The sequence below is a fragment of the Pipra filicauda genome, unplaced genomic scaffold (genome assembly GCF_003945595.2).
Source record: "Pipra filicauda isolate LSUMZ 115617 unplaced genomic scaffold, ASM394559v2 scaffold623_size210332_pilon, whole genome shotgun sequence".
In the NCBI taxonomy this organism is placed as follows: domain Eukaryota; kingdom Metazoa; phylum Chordata; class Aves; order Passeriformes; family Pipridae; genus Pipra; species Pipra filicauda.
Window position 1 is genome coordinate 9,994 of NW_024104780.1, and position 12,845 is coordinate 22,838.

The 12,845-nt window shown below is 62.6% G+C and overlaps 1 protein-coding gene and 2 pseudogenes across 1 annotated transcript; 1 reads left to right on the forward strand and 2 right to left on the reverse strand.

Moving 5' to 3' along the window:
• The first annotated feature begins 1,378 nt into the window (after positions 1–1,378).
• On the forward strand, positions 1,379–3,713 carry LOC113999699 (annotated as a pseudogene).
• A 1,848-nt stretch (positions 3,714–5,561) lies between these two features.
• On the reverse strand, positions 5,562–7,825 carry LOC113989439 (annotated as a pseudogene).
• A 1,577-nt stretch (positions 7,826–9,402) lies between these two features.
• Positions 9,403–11,729, reverse strand: LOC113999698 (class II histocompatibility antigen, B-L beta chain-like). Its single transcript, XM_039388213.1, has 4 exons — positions 11,636–11,729; positions 10,890–11,159; positions 9,932–10,213; positions 9,403–9,632 (listed from the first exon to the last, which is right to left on the reverse strand). The coding sequence occupies exons 1-4, from the start codon at positions 11,718–11,720 to the stop codon at positions 9,403–9,405; spliced, it is 867 nt and encodes a 288-aa protein (XP_039244147.1). The 5' UTR covers positions 11,721–11,729.
• Between the last annotated feature and the right edge of the window lie 1,116 nt (positions 11,730–12,845).

Below are 12,845 nucleotides of genomic sequence, written 5' to 3' on the forward strand. Positions count from 1 at the left end.
ATGTTCCCAGCCCTCCAAAAACCAAGGAACAGGGGAGGTTTGGGAACATTCAGACCCTAAAAAATTTTGGGAACACCAGGGTGTGGGCTCTCCTAGATGCTTAAAATCCCGGGAACAGGGGGGTTTGGGCACTCCCAGAGTACAAAATATTGTGGGAAAAGGGGGTTTGAGTACTCAAAGACCCCCAAAAATCATGGAACGGGGGGGGGTGGGCACATCCAGAGCCCAAAAATCCTGGGAACAGGGGGGTTGAGGCACTCCCAGACTCCCAAAATCTTGGAAAAAGATGGTTTGGGCATTCTCAGACACTAAAAGTCCTGGGAACAAGGTGGTTGGGCACTCCGAGACCCCAAAAATCCCGGAAAAGGGAAGTTGAGCTGCACCCAGACGGCCAAAACCGCAGGAACGAGGGGCTGTGGTCACACCCAGGTGCCCAAAATCCCGGGAAAAGGAGAATTTCTCACCCTATTCCCCCCCCCCTCCACCCCTGCATTCCCACCTTTCCAGGTCACCGCAAACCCCGTTCCCAAAAGTCCGGGACCCCCCAAAACCCCACCTTGGACCCCCAAAATCCCGGGAACAGGGGGGTTGGGGCTCTCCCAGACACTGAAAATCATGGGAAAAGGAGTTTGGGCACATCCAGAGCACAAAAATCTTGGGAACGAGGGGGTTGGGACACTCCCAGAGCCCAAACTATTGGAAAAGAGGGGCTTAGACAGTCCCAGACTCCATCAAAATCCTCGGAACGGGGGGGGTTTGGGCACTCTCAGACCCTCAAAATCATGGGAAAAGGGGGTTTGGACAAATGTCAGCCTCTTAACCCCCATGAAAAGGGGATTTGAGGCTTTATCAGACCCCAAACATCCTTGAAAAATGGGCTTTAGGTACTCCCAGACCCCAAAAATAGGGAAAACAGGGGGGTTTGGGCATCCCAAGACCCACAGAGTTGTAAGAACAGAGGGGTTTGGGCACTCCCAGACCCTAAAACTCCTGGGAAGAGGGGGGTTGGGGCACCCCCAGAACTCCAAAATCCCGGGAAAAAGAGGGGTTATTGGGCACCCGCGGCCACCCAGAACATCATTCCAACTCATCCAGATCACCTTAAATCCCATCTCCAGGAATCCGGGACCCCCCAAAACCCACCTCGGACCCCCCCCAGCCCCGGGGCTGCCGCGGGGGCCCCCAACGGCCCTCAGCCAATCCCAAAGCGCCCACGCCGCCCGCGCCCAATCCCAGCGCGCCACGCTGATGACTCATCAGTCGCCGGGAAGACGCCTCGAAAAAAGGGCCCCAACTGCGCCCTCAGCCAAGCCCAGCGCGCCCCAAACCCCCCAAAACGGCGCCGCCCGGCTGGTTTTGGGCTGTCAGCAGCTGTCCGGCGCTGGGCATGGAGCGTGTGCGGGGAGCTGGGGCCGTGCTGGCGGTGCTGGTGGTGCTGGGAGCCCCCCCGGCTGCGGGCGAGGAGCTGTCGGGTGAGCGGGGGGGGCGAGAAGAGGGGTCGGGTGTGAAAGGGGGGTAAAGAGGGGAGAAAAGAGGGGGTGGGAGCCCCAAAAAAGTGAGTGCGAGGGGGGTCGGAAGGGGCGGAGTGAGTGGCAGAGGGGTGCGAGCACAAAAGTGAGGGCAGGGGAGTCTCGGGGGTGAAGGGAAAGGGTTGGGAGAGGGGGGCAAGGGGGTGTGGGAGAGCAGGCAGAGGGGTGCCCTGGGGGTCCCTGGGTGTCCCTCGAGCCCTGGAGGGGTTCCCTGGGGCTCTGCGGGGGTGGGATCGGCAGTTGGGTGGTCCCCAACCCCCCTGTCCATCCCCGGGGGCTGATGGGGGGGTTCCCCCCCAACCAAGAGCCGGTGCTGGGGTGTCCGTGGGGCAGAGGGGGGTGGGAAAGGGGGGTCCGGGGTGGCCCCCTGAGCTCCCAGCCTGCTGTGGGGGGCTGGGGGATGATGGGGGGGACTGGGCACCCCCTGACCCGTGTCCTGCACACACAGGGGTGTTCCAGTGGATGGTAAAGCACAAGTGTCACTTCATCAACGGCACCGAGCGGGTGAGGTTCCTGAAGATGCACATCTACAACCGGGAGCAGCTCCTGCATTTCGACAGCGATGTGGGGGTGTTTGTGGGGGACACTCCGTATGGGGAGAAGGTTGCCAGGGACTGGAACAGCGACTCAGAATTGATGGAGCGCGTACGGGCTGTGGTGGACACGGTCTGCCCGCACAACTACGAGATCGTCACCCCGTTCAGCGTGGAGAGGAGAGGTGAGCGTGGGACAGAGCGGGTCCCCTCGGGCCATGCCCCGGGAATGACCCTGGAGCCCCTCAAACCCTCCCTGGGAATCACCCCAGACCCCTCAGCCCTTCCTATGCCTATCCCCTTACTCTTTGGCCCTCTCCCAGTCCATCCCAGTCCATCCCAGTCTCTCCCAATCCTTCCAATGCCCCCTACTCTCTCCCAGTCCATTCCAGTTTTTCAGAGTCCATCCCAGTCCATCCCAGTCTCTCCCAGTGCCCCCCCGCGTCTCCACCCCGCTGGGGTCACCGAGCTCACGCCCCTCAGCCAATCCCAGCGCGTGTCTCTGATGACGCTCCAGTTGCCAGGCAGACCCAAACCAAAGACTTCCCTCCCCACCACTCAGCCTCCCAGGCCCGAGCGCTTCCTTCCCAGTCCAAACAAGTCACTCCCAGTCCTTCCCAGTCACTCCCAGTCCACACCAGTAACTCCCAGTCCCTCTCACTCCACTCCCAGACCCTCCCAGTCCATTCCCAGTCGTTCTCACTTCACTCCCACATCTCCCAACTCTCTCCCCAGTGCCCCTCCAGCCCAGACCCTTCTCTCCCACTCGATTCCCAGTCCCTCCCACTGCCATCCCAGTCCCTCCCAACACCCTCCAAGCCCTCTCCCCTCCCTCCCAGTGCCCCCCAGCTGAGCCCAGTGTCTCTCCTGTCCCTCCCAGTGCCCCCCAGCGTGTCCATCTCGCTGGTGCGGTAGAGCTACCAGCCCGGCCCCGGCCGCCTGCTCTGCTCTGTGATGGATTTCTACCCTGCGCCGGTGCAGGTGAGGTGGTTCCAGGATGGGCAGGAGCTGCCGGAGCACGTGGTGGCCACCGACGTGGTCCCCAACGGGGACTGGAGCTGCCAGGTGCTGGTGCTGCTGGAAATCCCCCCCCCGGCGCGGGGTCACCTACAGCTGCCAGGTGGAGCACGTCAGCCTGGAGCACCCCCTCAGCCGGCACTGGGGTACGGCCCGGCCCCCCCAGCACCGGGGGGGCGACTGGGAGGGAGTTTGGTGGGTGCTGGGGGTGATGGGAGGGGGGTTGGAGAGTCCTCAAGGGGCCGGGAGGGGCCGGGTGGGATCCCTGGCGGGGCTGGGAAGGGACTGGCAGGAGGTTGGAGGGACCCCCGGGTGGGCTGGGGGAGAGCGGGCCGGGCTCTGTGGGGTGCCGGGGGGTGCGTGGGAGGAGGTTTTGGGGGTGCTGACCCCCCCGGCTCCCCCCAGAGATGCCACCGGACACCATCCACAGCAAGATCCTGGTGGGGGTCGGGGGCTTCGTCTTGGGCTTGGTCTTCCTGGTGCTGGGGCTCGGCTTCTACCTGCGGGAGAAGGTAAAGGGGGGTCCCCAAAGGGGGGGCGTGGTCCCCCCCTTGCTCTCCCACAGCCCCTGGGCCCCCCTGCCCCCCCAGCCCCTTTTCTCTCACCCCCTTTTCTCTCCCCACAGAGCTCCTGAGCCACCGGCGGCCGCAGCCCCTCCCCGTGGCCTCGGGCCCAGCCGGGACCCCCCAAACCCTGCGCTCATTTGGGGGGGTCGCCTGTCCCCCCCTTCCCTGCATTTCTTTCCACACTAACCAGCTGTTCCCAGTGTTCCCAGTAAAGCTTCTCAGTGCTCTGCAGTCCTGCTCATTGGAGAGAAGGGGCTCGGGGTGACTTGGGGGGAAACCGCGGGAGGAGCAGAGTTTGAGGGGGGCAGAACCGGCCCCAGGATGGACCAGGAGTGGGGGGGGTTTGAGGGGGCATCTGCACCCCAACAGGGCACCCAACGCACCCCAGGAGGTGCCAGGACCCACCTAAACCCCGTAACAGAGGTGCTGGGAATCCCAAATTCAGTGGGAGGGGAGTGGGACCCCCCAAAAGTGGACGGGGGCGAGATGGGACTGAGGAGTGGGGAATGATTGGAAAGGGGTGGGAGAGGTCAGAAAAGTGGGGAAAAGGAGGGGATGGGACATCAACCCGTCCCCAGCTCCCCGCACACGCTCCATGCCCAGCGCCGGACAGCTGCTGACAGCCCCAAACCAGCCGGGCGGCGCCGTTTTGGGGGGTTTGGGGCGCGCTGGGCTTGGCTGAGGGCGCAGTTGGGGCCCTTTTTTCGAGGCGTCTTCCCGGCGACTGATGAGTCATCAGCGCGGCGCGCTGGGATTGGGCGCGGGCGGCGTGGGCGCTTTGGGATTGGCTGAGGGCCGTTGGGGGCCCCCGCGGCAGCCCCGGGGCTGGGGGGTTTGGGGGGGTCCGTGGGCTGCGCGGGAGGGGGGAGCTCAGGGCCCACCAAAAATGCCCAGTCAGGGCTCCCAAAGCTCAGGGCAACCCAAAAACGCCCATCCGGGGCTCCTGCAGCTCCAACGGGCCCCCCAAAATCAGTGGAGGGCGTTCTCTGATTGGCTGAGCCCGATCGGGGCTCAGTTCGGGACGCGTCTACCCGGCAACTGATGACCCAGCGCTCACTCCCATTGGCTGCGTCTGCTGCTGACCCCGCCCGGGCCTTGGGGAGTCCGAGGTGGGTTTTGGGGTTTCCCGGATTTCTGAGGTTGGGGTTTGGGGTGTCCTGGATACGCGCGAATGAGGTTCTGGGAGGCCGGGTGTGTCCAACAACCCTCAGTTCTTGGGATTTTGGGAGACTGGGAGTGTCCCAACCCCCCTTTTCTCACAATTTTGGAGGCCTGTGAATGCCCAAACCCCTGTTCTCACAGTGTTGCAGGTCTAGGAGCACCTAAATCCCTTTTTTCAAGGTATTTTTCTGGGGGCTGAGAGAGCCCAAACCCCCCTGTTCTTGGGGTTACTGGGAGGCTGACATTGCCCAAACCCCACGGTATTTTTGGGGTCTGAATGTTCTCAAGCCCCCTTTTCCTGAGTTTTTGGGGGTCTGACGTGTCCCAAACCTTCCTGTTCCCAGCATTTTGTGGATCTGATTGTACCCAAACCTCCCAGTTCCTGGGATTTTGATGGAATCTGGGTGTGTCTAAGTCCCACTTTTCCAAGACTTTTGGGTCTGGAAGTGCCCAAACCCCCCTGTCCCTGGGATTTTTAGGGTCTAGGAGAGCCCATACCCCCATGTTCCCAAGATTTTTAAGGTCTGAATGTTTCCAAAACCCCCGTTTCCAGGATTTTTGGAGACCCCCACTTCTCCCCAACACCCAGGACTGCAGAGCACTGAGAAGCTTTACTGGGAACACTGGGAACAGCAGGGTTGGGTGAGAACAAAAGCAGGGAAGGAGGGGACAGGCGACCCCCCCAAATGAGCGCAGGGTTTGGGGGGTCCCGGCTGGGCCCGAGGCCACGGGGAGGGGCTGCGGCTGCCGGTAGCTCAGGAGCTCTGTGGGGAGAGAAAAGGGGGTGAGAGCAAAGAGACTGGGGGGGCAGGGGGGCCCAGGGGCTGTGGGAGAGCAAGGGGGGGACCACGCCCCCCCTTTGGGGACCCCTCTTTACCTTCTCCCGCAGGTAGAAGCCGAGCCCCAGCGCCAGGAAGACCAAGCCCAAGACGAAGCCCCTGACCCCCACTAGGATCTTGCTGCGGACGGTGTCCGGTGGCATCTCTGGGGTAGCCGGGGGGGTCAGCACCCCCAAAACCTCCTCCCACGCACCCCCCGGCACCCCACAGAGCCCGGCCCGCTCTCCCCCAGCCCACCCGGGGGTCCCTCCAACCTCCTGCCAGTCCCTTCCCAGCCCCTGCAGGGATCCCACCCAGCCCCTCCCAGCCCCTTTAGGACCCTCCCACCCCCCTCCCAGCACCCCCAGCACCCCCAAACTCCCTCCCAGTCGCCCCCCCGGTGCTGGGGGGGCCGGGCCGTACCCCAGTGCCGGCTGAGGGGGTGCTCCAGGCTGACGTGCTCCACCTGGCAGCTGTAGGTGACCCCGCGCCGGGGGGGGATTTCCAGCAGCACCAGCACCTGGCAGCTCCAGTCCCCGTTGGGGACCACGTCGGTGGCCACCACGTGCTCCGGCAGCTCCTGCCCATCCTGGAACCACCTCACCTGCACCGGCGCAGGGTAGAAATCCATCACAGAGCAGAGCAGGCGGCCGGGGCCGGGCTGGTAGCTCTACCGCACCAGCGAGATGGACACGCTGGGGGGCACTGGGAGGGACAGGAGAGACACTGGGCTCAGCTGGGGGGCACTGGGAGGGAGGGGAGAGGGCTTGGAGGGTGTTGGGAGGGACTGGGATGGCAGTGGGAGGGACTGGGAATCGAGTGGGAGAGAAGGGTCTGGGCTGGAGGGGCACTGGGGAGAGAGTTGGGAGATGTGGGAGTGAAGTGAGAACGACTGGGAATGGACTGGGAGGGTCTGGGAGTGGAGTGAGAGGGACTGGGAGTTACTGGTGTGGACTGGGAGTGAGTGGTGTGGACTGGGAAGGAAGCGCTCGGGACTGGGAGGCTGAGTCGTGGTGAGGAAACTCTTTGGTTTGGGTCTGCCTGGCAACTGGAGCGTCATCAGAGAGACGCGCTGGGATTGGCTGAGGGCCGTGAGCTCGGTGACCCCAGCGGGGTGGAGACGCAGGAGGGCACTGGGAGAGACTGGGATGGACTGGGATGGACTCTGAAAAACTGGAATGGACTGGGAGAGAGTAGGGGGCATTGGAAGGATTGGGAGAGACTGGGATGGACTGGGATGGACTGGGAGAGGGCCAAAGAGTAAGGGGATGGGCATAGGAAGGGCTGAGGGGTCTGGGGTGATTCCCAGGGAGGGTTTGAGGGGCTCCAGGGTCATTCCCGGGGCATGGCCCGAGGGGACCCGCTCTGTCCCACGCTCACCTCTCCTCTCCACGCTGAACGGGGTGAACCCCACGTAGTTGTACTGGCACCTGTCCACCGCAGATCTTACATGCTCCATATATTCTGGGAGGCTGTTCCAGTACTTGGCAACCTTCTCCCCAAACGGGGTGTCCCCCACAAACACCCCCACATCGCTGTCGAAGTGCAGTTGCTGCTCCTGGTTGTAGATGTAGCTGTACATGAACCTCACCCGCTCAGTGCTGTTCATGAAGTAACACTCGCCCTTCATCATCAGCTGGAACACCCCTGTGTGTGCAGGACATGGGTCAGGGGGTACCCCGTTCCCCCCATCATCCCCCAGCCCCCCACAGCAGGCTGGCAGCTCAGGGGGCCACCCCGGACCCCCCTTTCCCACCCCCCTCTGCCCCACGGACGCCCCAGCACCGGCTCTTGGCTGGGGGGGAACCCCCCCATCAGCCCCCTGGGGATGGACAGGGGGTTGGGGACCCCCCAATGTGGATCCCACCCCCCCAGAGCCCCAGGGAACCGCTCCAGGGCTCAAGGGACACCCAGGGACCCCCAGGGCACCCCTCTGCCTGCTCTCCCACACCCCCTTGCCCCCCTCTCCCACCCCTTTCCCACCGGCCCCACAATCCCCAGACCCCCCCCTCACTTTGGGGCTCCCACCCCCCTCCCACTCACTCCGGGCCTTCCGACCCCCCCTCGCACTCCCTTTTTTGGGGCTCCCACCCCCTCTTTTCTCCCCTCTTGCCCCCCTTTCCCACCCCCCGCTCACCCGACAGCTCCTCGCCCGCAGCCGGGGGGGCTCCCAGCACCACCAGCACCGCCAGCACGGCCCCAGCTCCCCGCACACGCTCCATGCCCAGCGCCGGACAGCTGCTGACAGCCCAAAACCAGCCGGGCGGCGCCGTTTTGGGGCTTTTTGGGCGCGCTCGGATTGGCTGAGGGGAAAGCCCGGCGCCGGTTTCGGGCCGTGTTGGAGCCTGTTCTTCCCGGTGACTGATGAGTCATCAGCGCGGCGCGCTGGGATTGGGCGCAGGCGGCGTGAGCGCTTCGGGATTGGCTGAGGGCCGTTGGGGGCGTGTCCAAGCCCCTCTTTTCCGATATTTTGGGGTCTGGGGTCGATCCAACCCACCCAGCTTCTGGGATTTTAAGGGTCTAGGAGAGCCCATACTTCTGTGTTCCCAAGATTTTTGGGGTCTGAATGTTCCCAACCCCCTGTTCCTGTGGTTTTTTTTAGATGCTGATGGTGCCCAAACTGCTCTTTTAGAAGATTTGAGCAACTGGGAGTGCCCAACCCCCTCCGTTCACTCAAATTTAGAGGTGTAGGAGTAAATAACGCCCTCTTTTCCAGGATTTTGTTGTTCTGGGAAATCCCCAAGCCCCCTGTTCCTGGTTTATTGGGAGGCTGACATTGCCTAAAGCCCCCTTTTCCCAGGATTTTCAGAGTCTGGATGTGTCCAAACCACCTTTCTTCAGGATTTTGTGGATCTGGAGTGCCCAAACACACCAGTTATCAGGACTTTTAATATCTGGGATGCCCAAACCCGCCTGTTTCCAGGATTTTTAGGAGGATGGGAGTGTCCAAGCTAGTCTTTTCCAATATTTTGGGCCCTGGTAGTGCCCCAACCCACCCAGTTTCTGCAATTTTAAGGGTCTAGGAGAGCCCATACCCTCGTGTTCCCAAGATTTTTTGGTTCTGAATGTTCCCAATCCCCCCATTCCTGTGTTTTTTAGATACTGATGGTGCCCAACCCCCTCTTTTCTAAGATTCGAAAGTCTGGGAGTGCCCAAACCCCATTGGGTTTTTGGGGAGCTGCCTAAACCCATGTGTTCTAAGAATTTTGGGGCTCTGGATGTGCCCAAACCACCTTTCATCATCATTTTCTAGTTCTGGGAGTGCCCAAAGCCCCCTGTTCTCACAGTTTCCAGGGTATGGAAGTACCTAAACCTCTCTTTTCCAGGATTTTTTGGAGCTGGGAAAGCCCAAACCCCCCCATTCATGGGGTTTTGAGAGGATGACATTTGTGCAAACCCCCCTTTCCCCTGGATTTCTGGAGTCCAAGAGTGTCCAAGGCCCTAATTTCCAATACTTTGGGGTCTGGGAGTGCCCCAACCGACCTGATCCTGGGATGTTTTGGGTCTGGGAGTGCCCAAAGCACCTTTTCCCAAGATTTTGTTGGACTGGCAGTGCCCAAACCCCCCCATTCCCAGGATTTTGGAAACCCCCACTTCTCCCCAACACCCAGGACTGCAGAGCACTGAGAAGCTTTACTGGGAACACTGGGAACAGCTGGTTAGTGTGGGAAGAAATGCAGGGAAGGGGGGGACAGGCGACCCCCCCAAAATCAGCGCAGGGTTTGGGGGGTCCCGGCTGGGCCTGAGGCCACAGGGAGGGGCTGCGGCCGCCGGCGGCTCAGGAGCTCTGTGGGGAGAGAAAAGGGGGTGAGAGCAAAGGGGCTGGGGGGGCAGGGGAGGCCCAGAGGCTGTGGGAGAGCAAGGGGGGGGACACGCCCCCCCTTTGGGGACCCTCCTTTACCTTCTCCCGCAGGTAGAAGCCGAGCCCCAGCGCCAGGAAGCCCAAGCCCAAGACGAAGCCCCCGACCCCCACCAGGATCTTGCTGTGGCCGGTGTCCGGTGGCATCTCTGGGAGGAGCCGGGGGGGTCAGCACCCCCAAAACCTCCTCCCACGCACCCCCCGGCACCCCACAGAGCCCGGCCCGCTCTCCCCCAGCCCACCCGGGGGTCCCTCAAACCTCCTGCCAGTCCCTTCCCAGCCCCTCTGCGATCCCACCAAGCCCCTCCCAGACCCTTTCGGACCCTCCCACCCCCCTCCCGTCACCCCCAGCACCCACCAAACTCCCTCCCAGTTGCCCCCAGTTGCCCCCTTTCTCCCCCGGCCCCCCTGCCAGTGTGCCCCCGGTGCTGGGGGGGCCGGGCCGTACCCCAGTGCCGGCTGAGGGGGTGCTCCAGGCTGACGTGCTCCACCTGGCAGCTGTAGGTGACCCCGCGCCGGGGGGGGATTTCCAGCAGCACCAGCACCTGGCAGCTCCAGTCCCCGTTGGGGACCACGTCGGTGGCCACCACGTGCTCCGGCAGCTCCTGCCCATCCTGGAACCACCTCACCTGCACCGGCGCAGGGTAGAAATCCATCACGGAGCAGAGCAGGCGGCCGGGGCCGGGCTGGGAGCTCGACGGCACCAGCGAGATGGACACGCTGGGGGGCACTGGGAGGGACAGGGGAGACACTGGGCTGAGCTGGGGGGCACTGGGAGGGAGGGGAGAGGGCTTGGAGGGTGTTGGGAGGGACTGGGATGGCAGTGGGAGGGACTGGGATGGCAGTGGGAGGGACTGGGAATCGAGTGGGGGAGAAGGGTCTGGGCTGGGGGGGCACTGGGGAGAGAGTCGGGAGATGTGGGAGTGAAGTGGGAGGGACTGGGAATGGACTGGGAGGGTCTGGGAGTGGAGTGAGAGGGTCTGGGTGTGACTGGTGTGGACTGGGAGTGGAGTGAGAGGGACTGGGAGTGACTGGGGTGGACTGGGAGTGACTGGGGTGGACTGGGAGTGACTGGGGTGGACTGGGAAGGAAGTGCTCGGGCCTGGGAGGCTGAGTGGTGGGGAGGGAAGTCTTTGTTTTGGGTCTGCCTGGCAACTGGAGCGTCATCAGAGAGACGCGCTGGGATTGGCTGAGGGGCGTGAGCTCGGTGACCCCAGCGGGGTGGAGACGGGGGGGGGCACTGGGAGAGACTGGGATGGACTGGGATGGACTGGGAGGGGACAAAGGCAAGGGGATGGGCACAGGGAGGGCTGAGGGGTCTGGGGTGATTGCCAGGGAGGGTTTGAGGGGCTCCAGGGTCATTCCCGGGGCAGGGCCCGAGGGGACCCGCTCTGCCCCAAGCTCACCTCTGCGGTTCACCAGGAACGGGGTGGACACCTCGTAGTTGTGCCGGCAGAACCTGTCCACCGCAGACCGTTTGTACTCTAGGGTTTCCTGTTGGCTGTTCCAGTACCTGGCACTGATCTCCCCATCCGGGGTGTCCCCCACAAACACCCCCACATTACTGTCGAAGTGCAGGTACTGCTCCCGGTTGTAGATGTACCTCTCCACGAACCTCACCTGCTCGGTGCCGTTGATGAAGTAACACTCCTCCCTTCTGAACTCCTGGAACACCCCTGTGTGTACAGGACACGGGTCAGGGGGTGCCCCGTCCCCCTCATCATCCCCCAGCCCCCCACAGCAGGCTGGCAGCTCAGGGGGCCACCCCGGACCCCCCTTTCCCACCCCCCTCTGCCCCACGGACGCCCCAGCACCGGCTCTTGGCTGGGGGGGAACCCCCCCATCAGCCCCCCGGGGATGGACAGGGAAGTTGGGGACACCCCCAGTGCCGATCCCACCCCCCCAGAGCCCCAGGGAACTGCTCCAGGGCTCAAGGGACACCCAGGGACCCCCAGGGCACCCCTCTGCCTGCTCTCCCACACCCCCTTGCCCCCCTCTCCCACCCCTTTCCTTTCACACCCGAGACATCCCTGCCCTCACTTTGGGGCTCCCACCCCACTCCCACTCACTTTTTTGGGGCTCCCACCCCCTCTTTTCTCCCCTCTTTCCCCCCCTTTCACACCCGACCCCTCTTCTCGCCCCCCCCGCTCACCCGACAGCTCCTCGCCCGCAGCCGGGGGGGCTCCCAGCACCACCAGCACCGCCAGCACGGCCCCAGCTCCCCGCACACGTTCCATGCCCAGCGCCGGACAGCTGCTGACAGCCCAAAACCAGCCGGGCGGCGCCGTTTTGGGGCTTTTTGGGCGCGCTCGGATTGGCTGAGGGCAAAGGCCGGCGGCGGTTTGGGGCCGTGTTGGAGCCTGTTCCTCCCGGCGACTGATGAGTCATCAGCGCGGCGCGCTGGGATTGGGCGCGGGCGTCGTGGGCGCTTCGGGATTGGCTGAGGGCCGTTGGGGGCGTGTCCAAGCCCCTCTTTTCCGATATTTTGGGGTCTGGGGTTGATCCAACCCCCCTGTGCCTCGGATATTTACGGTATAGAAGAGCCCGTACTCCCATGTTCCAAAGCTTTTTGAGTCTGAATGTCCCCAGCTCCCCTGTTCCCGTGTTTTTAGATGCTGATGGTGCCCAAACCGCTCTTCTATAAGATTTGAGGAACTGGGAGTGCCCAACTCCCTCGTTCACACAAATTTAGGGGCCTAGGAGTAAATAACACCCTCTTTTCCAGGATTTGGTGGTTCTGGGACAGCCCAACCCCCCCTGAACCTGGGTTATTGGTAGGTTGACACTGTCCAAACCCCCCTGTTCCCAGGGTTTTTGGAGTCCGGGTGTGTCCAAACCACCTTTCTTCAGGATTTTGTGGGTCTGGGATTGCCTAAACCTCCCATGTTCATAGGAGTTTTAGGATCTGGGAGTGTCCTAACTCCTCTATTTCAGTATTTTGGGGTCTGGGACTGCCCTATCCACCTGGTTTCTTTGACTTTTAGGGTCTAGGAGAACCCATACCCACGTGTTCCCAAGATTTCTGTGGTCTCAGTGTTCTCATCCCCCCCATTTCCACAATTCTGGGGTCTGGGAGTGCCCAAACACCCCTATTCCCAAGAGTTTTAGAGTCTGGGAGTGTCCTAACCCCTCTTTTACAATATTTTGGGATCTGGATGTTCCCAAACCCCTCTGTGCAAGGATTTTGGGCCTCTGCATGTGCCAAAACCAACTTTCTCCAAGACTGTTTGGGTCGGGCAGTGCCCAACCCGCCCCTTTTCCCAGGATTTCTGGAGTCTGGGAGTGTCCAAGCCCCTCTTTTCTAATATTTCGGGATCTGGGAGTGCCCCAACACCCCTGTTTGTTTGTTCTGGGGGCCTGAC

What these genes read in the sequence shown, in the direction of transcription:
- LOC113999698 (XM_039388213.1), bottom strand. Translation starts at nt 11,720, where the DNA reads ATGGAACGTGTGCGGGGAGCTGGGGCCGTGCTGGCGGTGCTGGTGGTG. An exon ending in TGCGGGCGAGGAGCTGTCGG is followed by an intron (nt 11,160 to 11,635) that starts GTGAGCGGGGGG and finishes CTGTACACACAG; the next exon opens with GGGTGTTCCAGGAGTTCAGA. An exon ending in CCCCCTCAGCCGGCACTGGG is followed by an intron (nt 9,633 to 9,931) that starts GTACGGCCCGGC and finishes GGCTCCTCCCAG; the next exon opens with AGATGCCACCGGACACCGGC.